The following is a 20,729-nucleotide window of genomic DNA, read 5'->3' as shown; positions in this document are numbered from 1 at the left end:
GAACGTCCCTGCCCCATGGCAATTGGCGCTGTCAAACGGTGCGCGCGTGGGCAAGGTCATTGGTCTCATCATTAGTGGATTCGTATCGGAGCGCCTGGGTTATCGATGGGCAATGGTTTATGCGTTGATCGCAATGAATGCAGTGATATTCATCTTCTTCTTCGCTGTCAACGTACTGATGCTTCTCTCTGCTGAGATTCTCGCTGGTATCCCCTGGGGTATCTTCTAGACCCTCCCCACAGCGTACGCCTCGGAGGTCTGTTCGGTTGTTCTCTGACCCTACCTGACCACATGCATCAATATGTGTTGGGTATTTGGCCAGTTCATGACAGCTGGAGTCAGCCGTGGTTCTTTTCAGCTCGGAGACTAGTGGTCCTACCGTATTCCATTCGCTGTCCAATGGGCCTGACCTCTCCCTATCCCCATCGGAATTTTCTTTGCCCCTGAATCTCCCTGGTGGCATGTACGCCGCGGTGGCATCTCCAGCGCGAAACGTGCCGTACAGCGATTGACCTCCTCAAAAGGCCAAGACTTCGACCCAGACAGCACAACCACAATGATCTAGCACACGAACGAGCTCGAAAAGTCCCTCTCCGTCGGCACCAGCTATGCCGATTGCTTCAGGGGTGTCAACCTGCGGCGCACAGAGATCGTCTGCGGCGTGTGGATTGCGCAAACGCTCAGCGGGCAGAATCTCATGGGCTACATCGCCTATTCCTGCGCTCAGGCCGGTCTTCCTGGGGTGCACTCCTTCAACCTCTCCCTCGGCCAGTGCGCGCTCGGCGTCCTCGGCAAAATGGCCTCCTGGTCTCTCATGGCGGACATGGGTCATCGCAAAATCCACGTCTTCGGCCTGTCAGCGCTCTTCACCCTGCTCATAAGCACTGGCAGTCTCTCCTTCGCACCGGAGTCTAACAACGCAGCGAAATCGCCAATTGGCGTGATGCTGATGGTCTTCACCTTTGTTTACGACATCAGTATCAGGCCCGTGACATACTCGCTCGTCTCGGAACTCTCCTCCGCCCGCCTCAAGGCAAAGACTATAATATAAATCTTGCTCGGGCGGCGTATAATATTAGCAGTATTGTCGTCAACGTGCTGACCAACTACCAGCTGCATAACTCCTCGTGGGCTTGGGGTGCACGATCAGCGTATTTCTGGGCCGGGACTTGTCTAGTTTGTTTGGCCTGGGCGGCGTTTCGGGTGCCGGAGCTAGGGGGCGCACTTACGAGGAGCTGGGTGTGTTGTTTGAGGAGGAGGTTAAGGTTTGGAAGTTTTATAAGACGGAGGTTGATCCGTATGATTGACTGGTGGAGGTCCGGGAGGATATTGCTAAGGAGTAGATGACTAGGTACATATACATCTGTCTTACCATTGCATACCCACCCCCTGGGCATACAAGATCACTTTAAATGTCATGATCTTTATTTCATTATCTATATATCTCCTGTCCTATAAACAGCAGGTACATATAACTACTACAGGGCGGAGAAAACAGGGCGCCCTGTCTGCTCAGCTGACTTACGCTACTATTATGAATGTGGTTAGAAGTAAAAAGAGCTCTTAATATATCACTGCTTTATAAGATGATAAAAGCTAAGCCTTGGGTAAGCAGTATTCGCAGGGCTGGGCCCTTGTAAGGTTCGTGCAAAGATAAATAGGATATAATTTGAATAGACACTGGCTCCTGCCACAATGGGCCAGACAGCAAAGCACAAAAAGCTAACATTATATATTAGGTGATAGCCAAAGATGTCGCCGCATCGGCTAAAGAAGAGAATAAATATTCTTATTATTTGTGAATAGCCGATAATAAGCCAGCTCAGAATTCCCCGCACTACTATAATACCTAAAGGACATAGACATGCTCTAAGGGCTACCTGGCTCATGAAATATGATATATACACAAAGATGAGAAACGCGAATTATAGATGGATTTTGGAAGGTGACCACAGCAGATTGGGCAGTCTCCTTTCGCGAAAGCGCAGAGCCTGGGACGAGGCAGCCTTTGTCTTCGGAACTGTGATTGTGATCTGTCGCCAGCGGTTGGATCTGAACCTGTGCAGTGCCATTATTTCCTACGCATCTACCGCAGAGATGTCCAAGGAAAGGTGAGCCAAGATGACATCAAGGCATACTGGAAACAGGGGTGGGTCTAAAGGCAGCACAAAGACATGATGAGAATGTCACGCACTTCAATGGCTGACGAGCCTGAGTTGACTCGGTACAGTGATTCCGTGGAGGTAGGTGGCGTCGCTTTAATATCCTGAAAGGTGCTGACATGTCATTTGTACGATTTTGATTGAGGGTTCTCCCCTCTCCCTGCGTCTCTGCTACAGAAGGAATTAGGGCTTATTTAGAGACAATCATTCCGCGAATAGCTTTCATACATAGATACCACAAATGGCTGGCACGAAAAGGCTGCTAATTGAGGACAGATAGCTGCTATGAGGATGGCTGTCTATCTGAAAACCAAGCGGTACGCAACAACAGAGCACTTCCAGGTGCTTATAGGTAAGCTAGAGATATCTGATCTGATTACTGTGCTAGTGTCGATTTGCTTGGATTGGCAGCGTTTGACGTTGAGCTCCTATAAAAGTCATTCAACACCGACGGCTAGGAAACATCAGAATGCTGCAGGCTATGCCTCAGGGGGAATACCAGACAATAGGCAGGCTTGTAGACCGCGGACAGAGGTTCTTACGGGAACTCAAATTGTGGGTGGGAAGTTGCCACCAATCACCCTCTTCCAGGTGAAGGCAGAGACTGGGCATTGTAGAGCATATGGAGTGATCATCGTTCTCTATCGGTGCAGTGCCGCACCCCAACGAGGGACCGTCATGGGCATACAAGTCCCTGATATTAGATCTAGATAGGCCACGTTAATTTGGGTGAGGAACTATTCTGCATGACTTATATACAACGGAGACTTATTTTCCGCACATATTCCTTCCACTTGGCTGAGTTCTCCTTCGATCCAGCCCAGAAGGGTGCGGACAACTGGTGCCATGATGCCTTCCTATGGAGCACCATAATCTTCGAGATCTCGGCGCAGGGTGTAAATGAATGGCTCGTGTCCGTGTTCACCATGGTGTTTGGGTTCCGGATATTTTAAATCATCAACACCATACATAACACGGAGTGCAAAGGGAACTACCGACGCGGCAACCCCCACCTGGCCAAGTCGCGGATCTTGAATGCCTTTAATGTGCATGCAAAATCTAACAGACGCAAGGAGCATTTTCTTGGACCTCTGATACCGACTCGAGTCCCATATTCGTAGCTGGCTGCCCTCTTGCATCATGGCGCGGGCCCGAAACCTCTAAGAACCAGTTTCCATACCTCTCTAGCGCGTCAGCGGCAACCTCTAAACCCCAGCCAGTGTGTCCCATAATTTGCCTTAGATGGAAGTAAACATAACGTAGTTGATCGCGCTCCTGCTCGTTCAGTTGAATAGCGACGAGAGCAGGGAGCAGACGATTTCCCCCCTCCTGGCTTGCCCGTCGCAAATCTTGGGCAATTGTTGTATTTCCGTACCAAATGAGCAGGAGATACATCTCTATGGAACCACTGTCAATAGCAAGATCGAAGGCTGTGTTGTTGTGGTCGTCATGCAATTGTACCACTTGAGGGACAAGGTCACTCATCAGATCCGTCACAACCCGCACTGCTTGAATTGCTTCTTTAGAAACCCAAAGATGAAGAGGGGGTATTTTGCGGTTAAACGAAACTGGCACACGGTATGTCAAAAAATATGTTGCCCAGCCGCTCACCCATTCATGCCATTCCCGGTTTGTTTGATTAGGCGGAGACAAATTCTTGTCACCTAGAATAACGCGAAGGAAGTGTAAACCGGAAGGGTCATCTAGACTGCATCCAGGTTCATTGACTAGGGCGGAAAGAAGGTCATATCTGGCATGATTAGAAAAGGGGTAGAAGCCCAGTTCTAGTAGGACAAATACGACTTCTGGGTCTCGCTGACCCCGGCGAATGCATTCAGTGAGTGGTCTACCGTCTAGGTCCAGTCGTCTCTGCCTGGATTCGCTCTGAAATTCATGTACGAATTTGGCCAGCCTGTCTGCCAGCCTTGGTGTTTGGCCGTCCTTCCGAAAGGTTGCGAGCGCTAGGAAATCGCTTCGACCACTTAGTGCCATAGCTATCTCGATCGATTTCAAAAGCAATATCATATAAGGAGTGAAGGAATGTTTCCGTAACCAACTTGGTGAGTCAATCACCCTCTCGCTGGATACGCCATTGCACAGAGTCCGTCATTGATATCTTCTAATGACAATCTTTTGGACTGGGCCAGGCAAGAAACGATATCGGGGAGATGTAAGGAACAGGCGAGGTGCAGTAGCGATGGGTTGTCTGCAAATGGTAGAGAAAGATCGGCACCCATTTGAATGAGAACCTTAACTGACTGCAGGCATCTGGCTCGAATCGCTACATGAAGCGGAGTTCCATACAGCTCAATGCTAAAGGGCTGAAGCCACGCCCACGATGTCCTGGGGCCGTCAATGTTTATGCCTAGGGCGACGAGACTACTGACTATTTCGCAGAGGCCTTGGTTGGTCTCCTGTAGAAATGATAGAAAGTGCAGAGGTGTCTCTCCTGTTGCTGAGCTGTGCACAACATTCTTCTTGCGGCCCTCCTCAATGAGCTGTTGGAGCAGCCTGAATTGGCCGCTGCTCGCCGCAGAATTCACAAGCCGACCCCAAACCTCATTGTAGTCTCCCTAGCTAGTATTTTCATATCCTCCAGAGTTTCCATATGATCAAGGACGTCCCATAGCCCGGGAAGGTCATTACGGGCCGCCACTTCGTAAAAGGTTCCCGTGTTGAGGGACGACAGCAAGGACGCAAACGAGACGGTCAAATCACGTAAAGGTTGACCGTACTCTATGGCGTCAGCAAGAAATCGTTTCATCCCCCTCTGGTCCCACGGATAGGATCTGTCACGCGATCCCATTCTTTAACATATCTGGCGGGCTCGATTATGCCAAGTAAATCTGATGTGGTAGCTTGTCCAGGTACGCATTTTGTCTTTATTCGTTTGATAACCTGGGGTATCTTGCTGGATGCTAGAGGTGACAGAGTTTCGGAAGAATAGTGAGACGACATGACCTGATAGATCTCAATCATGCAGGTTGCCTCGATATTGTCAAGCTGAGCTGCCTGGTATGGATGCTTAATGGCAGTACTCATGTCCCGCACGACGCCATAGCCCTCAGAATAATACCGGCTGAGAATGGAGTGAAGTTCGGCGTGGTTTGGTTGGACTGGCTGCTCCAGTAAATCTCGAATTTCCGTGACAAATTCGGTCTTTGCTTCCCATGGAATCCAGTCCCAAGGATCCAACTCCTAGGAGTGATCTTTGTCAGTAATGAGATGTGCCAGTAACCTGATTGTCAACGCGGCATACCCAAACTAAAATCGACTGTACAGCCAAACCAGGCGAGAATGGAATGATATTGCCTCTGGTTCGACGCCGTTAGATTGCCAACTTGTGACTAAGTGGAGGAGCAATACTCGTCCCAAATGTCTAGTGCCATCGCAATGGTTTGTATATCAGCTCTCGCTTCGGCATGGTCTCTGAGCGTTAAGGTAAATACCCGATAGAACGTCGAGAGTTCGGTTCTGGGTAGTCCGGCAAATTTAAGGAAACTGAGGGCCCTCTCCAGGAGACCATCGAGGCCTAGACAATCGAAGTAGTCTTCCTGAGCTTCGAGACTGACTGTGACGGAGCTTCCTCCTTCCTGAATCCAGAGACCATCAGAATACGGCCGCCCATCCTTGAGGATTTCCCAGACAAGCAGTCCAAAGGAGAAGACTTCGCATAGGGCCAGTTGATTGGAAAGGAACCAGTTCCCGTTCCGGCTACAGATCCCGGAGTCTACAGAGACTTCCACTAAGACGCAGAAAGATAAGAAGAAGGAGTGGAAACTGAATAACCGGTTGTCCCGGTGTAGTTCGCTCATACCCCTACTGACTATGACTGTGAAGTTGCCTCGGCGCCTATCTGCAGCTTTGTGATTTTGGTTAGGCGGAATTTCATGGGGAGAGGTCAGGGGGTACAGTGCATACTAAGCCACAACGTAATTTGCTCGGAACTAAATGTATGAAACACAGGACCTAACAAAGTAGTAACGAGTTTACTTTGTGTTCTTGGATGAGAGGAAGGGCCTCATAGCGAGAATCTCCGATTTCAGTCACTCCGTCTTTGGCATGTCTACGAAGCGAAAATCGACTTGTCCAGGCTCTAGTCGCTACAATGCGCCGGAAATTCGTAGACGCGACACGATAGATTTGGCCAGCTGGGATGGCCCTGCGTTGATCGATGAGGACCAGAAACGTCTCGTAGAATCTCGCTTGTACTTTTTACTGTCCTTGAAGCGGAGGACAAGAATTGTGATGACAGGAGCATTGTTCGAGTGTTTATCTATCGTTGGCCGTCCATTACTCTATCCGAATTGATTTTTTCCACCCATGGAAGGACCCGTGAAGCTGGAATGGTAGTCGAATGCTTTCAATATTGTCTCCTCCTTGCCTGTCAACATGGCAATCAAGTACCGGCCACCACAGCGCAGGGCGGATCAGCTTCACAGCAATATATACTACCGGCTATGTGAACAGGCATGAGGTTGAAGGCCAGACGAGGAACGAGGATGGGAGCCGCAACAGACAGGATATTAAGTGGGCTCTTGGCTAACTGGACCTCTGTATCTGCTAATGTATATACCCGAAATGCAAAGTACGCGAAGAAGATGATAATAAGTTCCAGGAATGACCAGAGGTTTTGCATATGGACGTGCCACCCGTGCTCGATGCTTGCAGCAAATTCCTCGAGTATCCACCCGCTTGCGTATATGGCTAGACGACAACTTCGACCACCGTTATCTCCAGGCCCTCTCGGTAGATCATTTGTCAGAAAATATAGAACCAATAGTACTGCAAATTGACACGCTTCAATCATGCTGCGCAGGCGGGGCAGCCAGTCCATAGTGGATTCAGGGGCGACGCTTTCGGTGGATGGTAGAAAGATATTGGCCAGTACTCGTAGTGGTCTGGCGAGTTATCAGCAGCTGACAGTGGGGTATAGGTGAATTTGCCGTGTCAATTTCCGGAAGCTCGAGGAACTGAGAAACATCTTGCTGTCAGAAATGGTTCCCACGTCCGATGCAGTAAGCTTCCTCTCTTATTGCCCAAGATTCTGTATCGGCTGTCGCAAGAGTATATGGTATATTGACCCTTCCTGTCCTGCAATCACCAATTCTCATGTAGTTATTGGGCCGCCCGGCCATCCCGGCACCCCGGGCGACCCGGAAGCCATGTCTCGCATACAAAATTATAGATGGAAATTTCCACAGCCAATATGTATTCACAATCAATATCTCGATGTAAGCTTAATTGCTTTGTTGTCTGTAACCGCTACATGGGTCGTCCACAAGTACCGTGTTTTGTCCAGCTCACATTCTCTCCTAATCTCATTCTTTCATTACATCCCTCCTCTGTGGATATACTCAAACACTATCAAATTATTCCTACTATCTCATCTCCCACATCAGCCTGCCCACCCCTCGAACTATTACCCTCCAACAACCCCGTATCAGCCTTCGCAAACTCTCTCGTGCGTACCTTTCGCTCAAACAAAACATCCAACTCCGCATACGACCGCCCCTTTGGCTCCGGAAGGCGGAAAAAAGACCACACCAGACAACAAACACACAGTGCACCCCAGAAGAACCCAGACTTACCGCGCCAGTCCCACGCATCCACGTTTAGCATGTACGGGATGATGATTCCCGTGACGAGGTTGAGAATATTGTATGTATTCCGGGCCAACACGACTGTTTTTGTACGCAGTCGTGACGAAGGCATCTCAGCGACAAGCGAGAAACAGACCGGGCCGACAGTCGAGTCATAGATGAATGTGTATACTAGCAGCATGGACCCTGTGACCCAGGACAGCGTGGAGGTTGCAGGAGCGATGGAGACGAAGCCGATGACGGCGAGAACGGCAGCGAGGGCCGCAAGACCGACGACGTACAGCGTGCGTCTGCCAAAGTAGGTCATCATCGACCAGGAGGCGAAGGTGCCGACGACGCCGATTGCGTATTGCACAAGGGACATGGTGAAGGATTGCGAGACTTCGAGGCCCGCGCGCCGGTAGAAGACGGTGGAGTAGCCCATCAGGCCGGCGCCGCAGAGGCTCTGGGCGGCCCAGACGGCGCAGGCGATCTCGGTGCGGCGCAGGTCGACGCCGCGGAAGCAGTCAAAGTAGGAGGTTCCTGTTTGGATTTGCTTCTCCAGGGCGTTGGTGTAGGCGATCATGGCGACGGTTTCGTGCGGGCTGGCGGCGGGCGAGGAGTTTGAGTCTGGGCTTGTTGTTGTTAGCCGGGTGAGGGCCTTGATTGCGTCTTCGCGCCGGTCTTTGCGGACAAGCCACCAGGGGCTCTCGGGGGCGAGCCACACGCCGATGAAAATCGGGACGGGCCACGCCCATTGCAGGGCAAAGGGGATGCGGTAGGCCCATTGGTCGGGGCGGTCTTGGAGGCCTTTGAGGACACCAGATGCGATGAGCTGGCCGAGGACCCAGCAGAGGTTGACGTAGGTGGTGAGGTAGGCGCGGATTGCAACTGGGCATACCTCAGAGGCGTATGTCACGGTGAGAGTCTGGTAGACCCCTAGGGGGATGCCCATGAGCAGTTCGCCGGCGACGAGGGTCTGCACATTTGGCGCGAAGAAGAGGATGAAGACGAAGCCAACAGTGGCAGCGAGACAGGTCATGAGGGTGCGCCGGTATCCGAAGCGCTCGGAGACGATGCCATTGATGAACAGGCCGATGATCTGGCCGCAGCTCATGGCGTTGGTCATGGCAGCCTGCCACTTGGCTTCGAGCCCGTACTCGCCGTCTGACATGATATGGCCGTATTTCTTGTTGAATTCTGGGTAGGCGAAGAACGAGCCGATGAGGACGACGTCGTAGCCCTCCATGATGATGGCGCAGGACATGAGAATGGACCAGCCAACGGCGTTGCGGTAGATTCTGAACGCCTGCAGGGGGGTCATGGCGTGTTCTTTATCAAGGGCTGCCTGGGCCTCACTGCTGGCGACGACCTCGGAGGTACCCAGCTTGGTGCCGGACTCCTCCTCGACATGGTCTGTCCTCGCTGACTTTTCGGTCTGCATAGCTTAGAGAATCAACGACAATAGAAAGTAGAGTGATTGGAGTGATTGTCATGGAGTGATTGTCATAAGGAGTGGCTCGACGATGTGGTGGGGATTTGAGGCCCTTATATAGCTAATACCGGTCAGACCATGGTGTAGCAGCAATGGACAAACGAAAGGCAATCTGGACTCTGGCAAGAATCGCTCGCGTTCAATTCCTCGTTTCGGGGATATTGCGGAGAATGTCCGCCCCCTGTAATTCCCCGGATTTTCGCCTTAAGCCATGCAGTCGGTCCAACAAGCGAGTTTCCCTGCATTCAAGCACCACCGCATTGGCCCAATGTCGGACCGAGATAGGGGCTAATCCTGCATCGACGCTACAAATCTCGTCCAGCTGATCAAGTGGGGGTGCACATCGGTCCGACATTGCGCCAATCGGAGGAATTGGTCTGTTTAGGTCGAGTCGACCGATACAGCCCTATATATATCTTCTGCATCGAGGGTCTACGATCAACCAAGCCATCATTCCTTCTCCCCCCCCCCCCCCCCCGCGAGCTCCGTGCCCCTTATAGAATCAATCATCCCTATAACACCTACCAATCATGCCATCTACACCCACAGAACCAAAATGGTGGAAAAACTCGATCATCTACCAGATCTATCCAGCAAGCTTCAAAGACTCCAACGGCGATGGCATCGGCGACCTCCCCGGTATCATTTCCGAACTGGACTACATCGAATCCCTGGGTGTTGATGCTGTCTGGATCTGCCCTATGTACGATAGCCCGCAGTATGACATGGGCTACGACATCTCCAATTACCAGACGGTGTACCCGCCCTACGGCACCTTTGAAGACATGCAGACGCTGATCGATGCGTGCCATACTCGGGGGATGCGAGTTATTCTCGACCTTGTGGTTAACCACACATCCCACGAGCACCAGTGGTTCAAAGAGTCGCGGGCCTCGAAATCGAGCGCCAAGCGCGATTGGTACGTTTGGAGACCGGCCAAGTACGATGCGAATGGGAAGCGTTGCCCGCCAAATAACTGGCGCAGTATCTTTGGAGGCGGGGCCTGGGAGTGGGATGAAGATACGCAGGAGTATTATCTGCATTTGTTCTGCGTGGAGCAGCCGGATCTGAACTGGGAGAACCCAGAGGTCCGACAGACTATCTACAATGAGGCTATGGAGTTCTGGCTGAAGAAGGGCGTGGACGGGTTTCGCGTGGATACGGTCAATATGTATAGCAAGGACCCGACTTACCCTGATGCCCCGGTTGTGAGCCCGGAGTCCGATACCCAGGTTGCGTTTTCGCTGTTTTGCAACGGCCCTCGCATTCACGAGTATATTAGGGAAATGAACGAGGTGCTTGAGAAGTACGACGCCATGACCGTGGGCGAGCTGGCGCAGACGCCTACCATGGAGGGGGTGCTGCGGTATGTGTCTGCAGCAGAGAAACAGCTCAACATGGTTTTCTCGTTCGACGTCGTCGATCTCGGTATGGGAACAGAATACAAGTTCCTCACAAGCAAGCGAAACTGGGCTCTGCCTGAACTGAAAACCGCGATCCAGCGGACGCAGAATATTCTCAATGGAACAGATGGCTGGACGACGGTTTTCATGGAGAACCACGACCAAGGCCGGTCTGTCTCTCGATTTGGGTCTGACACGTCCCCAGAGCTGCGCGATGCGTCCGCGAAGATGCTTGCAATCTTTCAGTGCACTCTGTCGGGCACGCTGTTCGTCTACCAGGGACAGGAGATTGGCATGGTCAACGCTCCTGAGGAATGGGGCGTTGAGGAATACAAAGACGTCGACAGTACGAACTACTATCACATGGTGCGGGAGATGAGCAACAACGATCCCGATCAGCTGAAAACAGCCCTTCTGGCGATGCAGCATCTAGCGAGAGACCATGCTCGACTGCCGATGCAGTGGAGTGCAGAACCCAACGCGGGCTTCTCTTCGGCGTCTGCGAAGCCGTGGATGAGGGCTCATGACAACCACGCGGAGGTTAATGTACGAGCACAGGAGTGTAACGCCTCCTCTGTTCTGTCCTTCTGGAAGACGATGATGCGGCTGCGTAAAGAATATGCGGACTTGTTTGTGTTTGGGATCTTCGAGCTCCTGGACGAGCAGAATGGCGAGGTCTTTACCTATGTCAAGACGGCGGCTGGACGGTCCGTACTGGTGACATTGAACTTTTCTGACTCGCCACAGAAGGCTGCACAGGCTGAGGATCGGGATTTGAAGCTGCTGATCAGCAGTGCTGGAGGCAACGCAGAGGGCACGGAGTTGCAGCCATGGGAGGGAAGAGTATATGAGTTGACACCATAGAGCCCTAGCACGCTAGCGCTCCAGCTAAATGGGTTATATTAAATCCCCACATCAGAGATAGGACGTTACAGAAGTTAGCCATTTTCTAGAAACAGCTAGCCTACAGTAATCAAATTGTCTTCCCCGCATGCCTTGTGTCTCGTGCATCTGCCGATTTTGCTCTCCACCTGCAGGCTGCCTGGTTCTACTTGGATTTTATCTGGATTTATTCTGGATTCTCGATGTCATTGTTTACCAGCCTCAGCTATGGATCAATCCCGCCCGCGCAGATATGCCGGTTTCCAAGCTTGCGACCCCTGTAGACGCCGCAAAGTGCGCTGCAACGGCCAGCAACGCTGCCAACAATGCGCCCACCTGGACCTGCGCTGTACGTACACTGACAACCAGGGCGCTCGATCGCGCAAAAGCGCCGTCCGTCGAGGTACTTTGATCTCAGAGTACAAGTCGCTAGCGACGAAAAAGCGAAAGATTGAACCCACCCAGCTCTGCAGCTCCCTGGGGACTGGACCCGTCTCCCCCCCAGACTTGTCCGTCCCTCTATCGACGGCCTTCTTGCATGATCTGATCCCAAAGTACATGCTGTACGTCTATCCATTCCACCCGGTCATGACCAGCGACGGAATCCGCGAATCCATCTCGAAGATGGACACCGACAGGGACCACGCCGCCTTCGTCTACGCATTCACCGGCGTAACGATCGACCTGACGCAGTCAAACATCGTAGCATCGCACGTCTCAGAGGAAATCCGAGATCTCACGCAGCGTGCCGTCGAGCTGCGCACGCCCCTTCTCCCGGGCGTGCGCCCCTCCATCCTCCGCACCGTGACCTCCGTCTACATCCAAATGTGCTACATGAGCCTGGGCGAGTACGACCTTGGCTACTTCTACCTCCGCGAAGCAATCAGCCTGCTGCACCTGCTCCGCATCGATGATAAATCACTCATGGCGACGCTGGACCTCCCCGAGCGATCCCGCCGCCAGCGCCTCTACTGGCTCTGTTTCATCCACGAACGGTTCATGTCCGTCGTGCACTTCACCCCGTCAACCCTGTCGCCGTATACCGAGTTCCCCGAGGACGATCCAGCTCTGGGGGCCGGCATCACCCAGGGCTGGACACAGGTGATCAAGACCTTCCTCCTGCTCGAACCCACCTTCATCAGCCTATGGATTGGCGACCGCGCGCAGGTCACCGTTTCATGGGTCGAACAGAAACACCGCGAGCTCGACGACGAGCTATGGGAGCTGGAAGTGTCCCTACTAACAGATATGCAGCAGGCGGACCTGGTCGTGACGCGGCAGTGGATGCGCACGCTGCTGTGGCAGATGGCCATGTCGAACTGTCTGCTCTCGTCGCATGCATCGTGCCCGTCGCTGTCACTGGAGATGCCGCTTCGACTGTCCAACCAGCTGCGGCAGTTCTTGACCAAGATCTCGCAGAACACGATCCAGATCCATGGGTCGTCGATCGTGAGCAAGTTGCTGGAGATTGTGAATACGATTGCGGATGTGGTGATCCACGGGCCGGTAGTGGGCCTGGAGGAGACGAGCAGCCGGATTGATGATATTGTGTTTATGAAGAATGTGATTTTTACGTTTCGTAACTTGCAGGAGGTTTCGAAGAGGATTTTGGTTGAGAAGATGCTGTTAATTAGGGAGCGGTTTGCGCATGTCCAGGTAGCGGCTGAGTTGGTGTGGGAGGCTTAATCTGTATATTCTTATTCCTTATAACAAACTGATATGGTGTTGGGATTACATTTGAAGTCCATTTCCGTAAGCTAAAAGCTCCTATTGCTGCTTACCTTTCAGTCCCATCAGCTAGGCTGGGAGCTCAATCCTTACCCAGATCTGGACAGGTACACCATATTTCGTCAAATATGAGCCGACCTGGTACTGTTGAGTAGAGCTCGGTGTAGGCCGAGAAACCCGGTAAAGAAATGACCCCTGTTTGAAGAGGAGCTGGGATGTTTTCATAAATCAGTAAACTACCCAGCTTTATGGTGTCCTCACAATCTGCGCAAACACACTGTCTGCAGGTAGCGCCGGAGTTCCGTCTAGGAAACTGCTTCTGCAGCTTGCATTAGAAAGGGCTTTTTGAGTGCAGCCAAGAGCATAGTAAGGGGTGAATTAATATTTCTTAGCTGGTTCAGAGATGTACACAGGAATCATGGTCTTCCTTGACTGAAGGAATTAAACCCTGTCATCAGGTGCAGGGGACTAGCTCAAGCTATCTTTATTTTTATGAAGTCTTCTTTACTTTTACTTCTTTTTCTTTCTCCTTTCTCCTTGTTCCTTTCCTTCTCCCTCCCCTTGCCAGATTCTCTCTCAATCGAAAACCGCCGTACATACCCAAGTTCATATAAGTTTTTTCTTGCCACCACTGCTGTTTGAAGAAGCTCTGCTCCTCTGCTACCATGAATAGCGAAAATGAACACCTGAAAGCGTGTCGCGCGTAACTTGTCCAGTCCCCGTCTACCCAAGCAGATCAAGCCCGAGGTCGAACCCATCCATGATGATGGTGTGAGTGTTTCTGTCCCCTTCCTCTTCTTATTGGCACTTTCTGCGAGCTACTCTGCTGACACCGCAAATTGGAGACCAACAAAGACGCATCCTTGCCCCTCACCAGTGTCGCTCGCTTCCAGAGGTCGGGGAATCCAGCTACTTTCACCTGCCAAGCCAAACAACTACAGCATCCCATCCAGCTCCAGCCGTTGTTGCACCGATGAACTCAGTGGCATCGTCAGCATACCTTACAGAAGCCTCTCGGAACCTGCTTATATTTAGTCAACTATGGAATGAGGAGAATAACCGGAAGGATGCCCGGCTAGGTTGGCACGACTTCGACTAGACCCAGAGCATGATAAACACGAAGAAAAGGAGGTTCGATTTGACCTTTTATTCGTTGCCAACTCCAGCTCGAGAGTCGCAGTCCTCTCGTCCGTCGGCAATCCAATGGAAGGAAGCGGAGATATCGGTTCCTAGGTATAATCTTCGCTGCCACGTTTTCAAACTTGGGGACGCAGCACCGTGCTGATGATGCGGCCTTCAGGTATCAAAATTCCAAGGGAAAGAAAAAAGGGTCGGTTTTGCAACTCAGTGCTCTAGCCAACCTTGCGCCCCCGCCGAGAGCCGAGCAAAAGCTCTCCGGATTATTAGGCCGGGCGAGTTCACAGAACTCGGAGTACATACAGTGTACACAGGTCACGTCACCTCTTGCAAGGGGTCAGATGACCCCTACCCCTTCCACGTGACTGAATAAAGTAACAAAACTTACATTAGACTGTAAGGCTGCCATTTCAAGCAAGAACGTGGATAAAGGTAAGATCTGAAAGAGGTGAGATGATCTGAAACCTTTTTTCTGACTTTTGTGGGTCATGTGAGGATATTTTTGAGTCAGCGTATTAGTCATCTTTCACAGGTCATCTGACTAAAATTCGGGGGCTGGCTCAGCTGTGTCCTGATTAAGACGCAACCAAACGCCCACATTCATTTGCACATCCACGACAACAGTATGCACGTTTCAGGAACTGTCCAAATGGCGAGGCCGCGCAGTATACTCCCATCTGACGGTAGCTGCCTGTCGGAGTGGCTTGAACAGGAGAGCCACCTTCCAAAACAGTCAAGGTAATCCTGGCCTATACAGTAGCCAGATCAGTATGGCAGTATTATAATTCATTCTGGATGATGACGCCCTAGATGCATGATAGTATCCATTTCTTGCACGAAAGGAACCCTGCAACTGATCATGTCCAGCCACATCTCTTTCTGGTTACCAAACTTCACGATCACAGGGATGAGTTTCAAGATTCTTGGGACGGAGATGACCTGGTCCATATATATCCCAATATCCTAGCATTGGCTGTTGTCCTTGGTGGGATTGCCACCGGTAAGGCATTCAGGCCGGATAATACATACCTGTAGAACGAGGAAACGCTCAATGACTACTACGAGCGGACATATACCACAGCTAAGAGCGGCCGTTGGGGCTGCGTACGTCGAAGTAGTGAACAGCTGTCTCATTTGTTCAGAGAAGGTTCCATCGACCCATCAAAGCATGCCGCAGCACTCGATTATAGGCGCTCGCGCTTATCCGAGACGGTTGTGGCACCGCTTGAAGTGCTTTACCACGCATACCGCGATGATTGGGGCCTCTAAGAGCTGGCTTTCCATGGTGTCAGATCTTAGTAGGAGTGAACGAGAATCAGCCCTACGCCCCGCTAACCGTGAGGAATTTACGATAGCTGTGTTCTGTGCTCTGCCAACTGAGGCAGATGCAGTAGCCGAATTTTTGACCATGTCTGGGGGGAGTAAAAATACGGAAAAGCCACCGGAGATGACAACGCGTATACCATTGGCAGAATCAGTAGTCACAATGTTATTCTTATCCACGTGGCCGGAATGGGCAAGAAGTCTGCATGCCAAGCAGCCTTGTGTTACACGTTCTACCTACACCAACATCAAGCTCGCTCTTGTGGTTAGGATTTGTGGCGGAGTTCCTTCTGCGATGGCCACTCTGAGCTTATTCTTGGAGATTTTGTGATCAGCGACGCCTTTGTGCAATATGGCCTTGGCCGACAGTATCCTGACGGTTTCACAAGCAGACCTAGCCACGAAGTTCGGCGTCAAGCACCGCGCGAAGCCCAGCCCGCGCTATCAAAGTTTAAGTCAACCAGAGGAAGGGAGATACTCCAGGCCAGGGTTTGGGGGAATCTCAAGTCCCTGCGCCGGCAACTTGGGCCGCTAAGAACAAGTTTTCCTGGCGGGAACAAAGATGAACTTTTTGCAGCCTGACTATCGACACAAGCATCAAGACTCCGACTGCAACCTATGCAGTGCTTCTGATGGCACGACGTATTCAATGTGCCAGGATGCCAGATCTCTATCATGCGAGCGGCTCGGATGTAACATACAGCTTTTAGTCAAACGAACCCGTCTACAGGAGTCTATCAAGTCCGATTATCTTCCTCTCCCAGAAGTGCATATTGTTACCGTTGGATCAGGAGATACATTCATGAAATCAGGGATACACCGCAATGCCACTGCGGAACAACACAACTTGATTGCCTTTGAGATGGAGGCTTCTGGTATCTGTGATATATTTCCGGCCCTTGTTATCAAGGGCGTGTGTGATTACTCTGACAGCCACAAGAAAAAAAAGGGTTGGCAGAGGTATGCTACTATAACTGCCGCAGCTTGTACGAAAGCATTTCTAGAGAAATGGGCGAGTTAAGAAATGTCTCCTCAAGCCGTCAATCCCAGTGGATTCTTACTTTAGAGCATATATTTACAGCAGAAGATGGCATCATGACAGCTGACTGATACCTAACTACGTTGGCAACACCGTGAGCACCATGGTTGGTGGATGAGCAAGGTCTGTCCGTATCGGCAAAGGTGCCTATCTGTTAACTAAGTAGGTGGTCAATAAGGTCATATCCGTCCATCAAGGCATTGAGTAGTCTGCTGTTCTGCTGAATAGTTAACTGGCAGGGCTCTGTCAGTGCTTGTTTAGTAATACATTCATGCCAACTCTACCTTTCCTTGCCTTTTGACCCCAGGGGTGATCTCATGGAAGGCAAGCTCAGGGGATATTTGTCCTATCTCGCGAGTCCGGCGGAAGAAGTAGAATGGAATTGAAGGTTCTGACCGCCGACCACCGACTCGGGCTGTCAGCCTTGTGATCTCCTGAAAGGACGTTGAGGTGCGGGTGCCTCCCATTTGCATGGAGGGGCAATAACAATACATTCACGTAGTACAGAAGTCCTCGCTAATTACCAGTGTTCTTGTTCCCTAAGATAGATAGATGTTTCTGAGCGTTATCAAATGGATATCATGCACTTTCTGACCTTTCTCGATTGGTAGAGTAGTTCGAAAGCCTGAGGCACCGAGGTAACCGGCTACCTTCAGTCTGACAGTAGTCAAGCTATCCTCCCCTTGGTCATTTCCGGCTATCTGGATTTCCCCGTCACAACTTCACGTTGACAGTCCATCTACTCTGAATAAGCAGCAACATTTCTATGGCCAAATTAGGCGGCCCAGTTGCGCCAGCGTTTGAAGTAATCGCTTAGGCAGCTAATCCCCGATTGATTACTGCAAGGGAGCGAGTATTAAGGCTTATAACTGGGCAAGATAAGAAAGTTGCACGAGACAAGTGAGGCTCGCGGGCAGGTGAGCCAGTAGTGAGTAGCTCACCCAAGCTCACCTAGTGAACATGTGCTGCATTCTATATGAATCATGCTCTGGTTTGAGTAAGCACATACGACCACAGGGTGTGGAAAACAGGGCTTCCCGTCCGCTCAGCCGTACTTAAGCCACACGCCGGTTGGTTAGTAGTATGGTGGGTGACCACATGCGAATCCCAACTGTTGTATGTTTTTTTTTCTTTCTTTTAATACTCTCGAGCATACCTTTTTTGTCTGAGACCATGGTTAGCCGGGGTACATAGATCAATTCTGAAAGGGCCAGCTCAATCGTCCTATGGACGCATTCAACTCCTCCAGTGATCTAGTCTGAAATTAACCATATCCAAGTCATTCCTGGCGTACGAGACCCAATCTGCACTAGGTGAGGCCCATGCGTACAAGGTGTCGAGATTCAAAAAGCCTGCTCTCTGATTTGTGCCTTTGTTATTGTAACTAGTGATTAGTCGTATATCCGCATGTGAGACGAGCCGGCTATTACCTCGAATAGTCCTGTTTATTCATAACATGGGTATTATCTAGAGTTCCATGGGATACCAGTGGTGATTGACTAGAATCAATCTGTAGAGTGCTATATTTACAGAACTGCATTAGTTTTGCCTGTTGAGATACCTAGATAACATAGGACGTCGAACCCGGGGAAACAGTATACACCCGCACCCCTAAGTCTCGATTCAGGTCCCGCGATCAATTGGCTAAACATGTAACGCCATATAGGTATGTGAACAACGCTTGGGTCTACTATATATATCGACAATGTGCAAGCCTGTCAGGAATCTGCCGCTACTGTAAGGAATGGATTTGTTCAAATCAACTCTCTTGCTTTCCAAGATCCACAACGATAATTGGAATCCATAACGCCCGCTATATTTCTATTTGGCGATCATGCCCGCAGCCTCCCTCCTGCCCTCCTCAAAAATTCTCGCCTGCCTCGCAATATCCCCCAACCGCCCTAACACCTTCCGATTGCCATCCACAAACGTAAAAACCGCATATAGGATACGTGCATCCTGACAAAACTCCCTCACCAATCTCTGCGCCTGGCGCAAATTATCCCTCGGAATCCGTGGGTACAGATAATGAATCATCTAGAACTATAGCCCGCCATAGATAAAATCTAGCCAGGCGGGGCAATCGACGTCCATTGTTGTTCGGAGCATTTTCTGAGGGAAGGATTCTGTGACGCCGAGGTCGGCTGTGGATATTCCATAGTGCGAGAGGGTTATTTGGACGTGAAGGGGCGCGGTAACGCAGTGCGAGATTAGAATAAATAGGATTCAAGAGGGCCAGGTCGGGATACTGAGGTAGCAGATCCCGTATCCAAACCAGGTCCAGAAGAATATCTGGCCGGTGAATTCGAGGTAGCGCGGCCAGAGGGGGCCCTGGTTTTTGTTTCGCGGGTTCAGGGCTGAGAGGATGTGGGCATAACTGAGGAAGTAGAGGTTAAAGCGGCCGAAGAGGAGGATGGGGTAGTAGAGATAGTGTTAATATTTAATAACGCATTAGGCGACGATGTCAAATTCTATGAGCCGGTTATAGTATGTACTGTGCAAATTTGTGAAGAAGCAGTAGGAGACAGCGAAGAAGGGCATCAGCTCGATGTCTGGGTCGTTTTCAGGGGAATTTGTCATGATATAGTGGACATTGTGGGAGCATTTCCACCAGCCAAGGGAGAGGCCTCCGATGAAGTCGGCGACGATGATGCCAATGATTGTATCTGTATTAAAATCGTGGGTGATACCCATGTGTCCTGCGTCATGAGCTGTGAAGACGAGCTGGTGCCAGAAGCAGCCAAGGAAGAGGCCGGCGAGGACAAAGTGGGAGTTCTGGAGGGAGAAGAGAAAAAGGGTAAATAGGATAGAGTAGCGGAGGAATTCAACTGCGTACGCAGAGTAGTTACAGTTATAGAGACCTTCTTTTTGGATTTGTTTGTCAAGGGCACGGTACTTGAGGGTGATGGTATGTTGGTGCTCGGCATCCAGAGGGGGGTATTGTGCCTTGTCAAGCGCTATTTCCTGCTGCGTACGCGCATCCAGGACACGGAATTGCGGCTTGCTTGATTCTGGCCCCGGAGCTAGGCTGGAAGATGAGGATATTGTGGACATTAAATGGCAACGTCTTAACTCATGTTCTCCCTCCACAGTGTCAAATATCGTAAACGGCGGGCTGGAGCTGAGCTTGCTGGAAGTATCTGAGCCCACGTCTTCCACGTCTTCGTCGTTGGAGTCGTAGGACCTGAAGCGGCCTCCTTGGATGGGTAGGACGAAGTTAACCCATCGATCTTCGACGGATCCGATCTGGTATGCGCGCATTGCTCGTAGGGCTTTGGCTGAATGCAGTCTGCGATTGTTAGCTACAGTTCGTACGTAGAGACAGGCACATACGCGTTTACTTCATCAGTAGTATCCCTTCCTACCATGTGCTTGATTACTATGTCTCCTCCTGGGTGACGATTGACCCAAGAGTTAAGCCTCAAGACATTAGTACCGAGGATAATGATGAGCTATCCATCCGCAATCATGCCTTCGATTTCTCTTCTGGACAGCACATTCTTTCTTGCCCGAGCTAGAGCGGGAGAATTGTCCATTGGACGAGTGAGGATAAATGAGAATAGAAAAGTTAAAATTGTTTGACTTGTTAGGGGTAATATAGACAGGAGAATGTTGGGAGGATATATATATATATATGAAGAAAGAACAACTATTTTACCTGGGATATCGCAGAGACCAGGTATCCATCTATTCATCTATTACTCTAAGAATTGCTGAACCAAACCTCAATCACAAGTGATACACTCTGCTAGGGCGATACAGTATGTATGCTGCGATACAGACCATGAGCTAGGCTTCCAGAAATCTTGGAGTTTGGAGACATAAACTGAGCGCCCGTTCAGCACGTTTATCCTGTCGTAAACTACCACTGGGGCCAGTCGGTTTGCAAGGAATTGTTTTCCCGTTGTATGTCGTTGAAAACAGTGTAACAGGGACGCGCGGTTATCCACAGAAGACGTTTAGGGCAGTGCAAATCAC

At 50.8% G+C, this 20,729-nt stretch overlaps 6 protein-coding genes across 6 annotated transcripts; 4 read left to right on the top strand and 2 right to left on the bottom strand.

Annotated features, from left to right (window-relative positions):
* Positions 1-133: 133 nt before the first annotated feature.
* BDV17DRAFT_288904 (uncharacterized protein) lies at positions 134-1,051 on the top strand (the record flags this gene model as incomplete). The annotated part of the gene is made up of 2 exons (XM_073761518.1): positions 134-172; positions 566-1,051. 2 exons carry the CDS (start codon positions 134-136, stop codon positions 1,049-1,051), a joined length of 525 nt encoding a protein of 174 aa, XP_073618190.1.
* A 5,818-nt stretch (positions 1,052-6,869) lies between these two features.
* Positions 6,870-9,594, bottom strand: BDV17DRAFT_280267 (MFS maltose permease MalP; the record flags this gene model as incomplete). Its single annotated transcript, XM_073759853.1, has 3 exons — positions 6,870-6,880; positions 7,574-9,160; positions 9,549-9,594. 3 exons carry the CDS (start codon positions 9,592-9,594, stop codon positions 6,870-6,872), a joined length of 1,644 nt encoding a protein of 547 aa, XP_073618189.1.
* A 117-nt stretch (positions 9,595-9,711) lies between these two features.
* BDV17DRAFT_256678 (glycoside hydrolase family 13 protein) lies at positions 9,712-11,977 on the top strand. Its single transcript, XM_073757098.1, has one exon. It carries the CDS (start codon positions 9,770-9,772, stop codon positions 11,504-11,506), a length of 1,737 nt encoding a protein of 578 aa, XP_073618188.1. The 5' UTR covers positions 9,712-9,769; the 3' UTR covers positions 11,507-11,977.
* On the top strand, positions 11,753-13,210 carry BDV17DRAFT_280248 (Zn(II)2Cys6 transcription factor; the record flags this gene model as incomplete). The annotated part of the gene is made up of 1 exon (XM_073759851.1): positions 11,753-13,210. The coding sequence occupies one exon, from the start codon at positions 11,753-11,755 to the stop codon at positions 13,208-13,210; it is 1,458 nt and encodes a 485-aa protein (XP_073618187.1).
* Positions 13,211-16,031: 2,821 nt separating this feature from the next.
* On the top strand, positions 16,032-16,747 carry BDV17DRAFT_256672 (uncharacterized protein). The gene has a single exon (XM_073757097.1). The coding sequence runs from the start codon at positions 16,275-16,277 to the stop codon at positions 16,731-16,733; it is 459 nt and encodes a 152-aa protein (XP_073618186.1). The 5' UTR covers positions 16,032-16,274; the 3' UTR covers positions 16,734-16,747.
* Positions 16,748-18,572: 1,825 nt separating this feature from the next.
* On the bottom strand, positions 18,573-20,287 carry BDV17DRAFT_280247 (uncharacterized protein; the record flags this gene model as incomplete). Its single annotated transcript, XM_073759850.1, has 6 exons — positions 18,573-18,788; positions 18,840-18,895; positions 19,001-19,108; positions 19,247-20,040; positions 20,085-20,203; positions 20,249-20,287. The coding sequence occupies 6 exons, from the start codon at positions 20,285-20,287 to the stop codon at positions 18,573-18,575; spliced, it is 1,332 nt and encodes a 443-aa protein (XP_073618185.1).
* Between the last annotated feature and the right edge of the window lie 442 nt (positions 20,288-20,729).

This window comes from Aspergillus undulatus (genome assembly GCF_047715775.1).
Source record: "Aspergillus undulatus strain CBS 261.88 unplaced genomic scaffold BDV17scaffold_10, whole genome shotgun sequence".
In the NCBI taxonomy this organism is placed as follows: Eukaryota; Fungi; Ascomycota; class Eurotiomycetes; order Eurotiales; family Aspergillaceae; genus Aspergillus; species Aspergillus undulatus.
This window is presented reverse-complemented; position numbering and strand designations above follow the sequence as displayed.

Coding starts and splice junctions, on each gene's coding strand:
- BDV17DRAFT_256678 (XM_073757098.1), top strand. CDS start 9,770: ATGCCATCTACACCCACAGAACCAAAATGGTGGAAAAACTCGATCATC.
- BDV17DRAFT_256672 (XM_073757097.1), top strand. CDS start 16,275: ATGAACTTTTTGCAGCCTGACTATCGACACAAGCATCAAGACTCCGAC.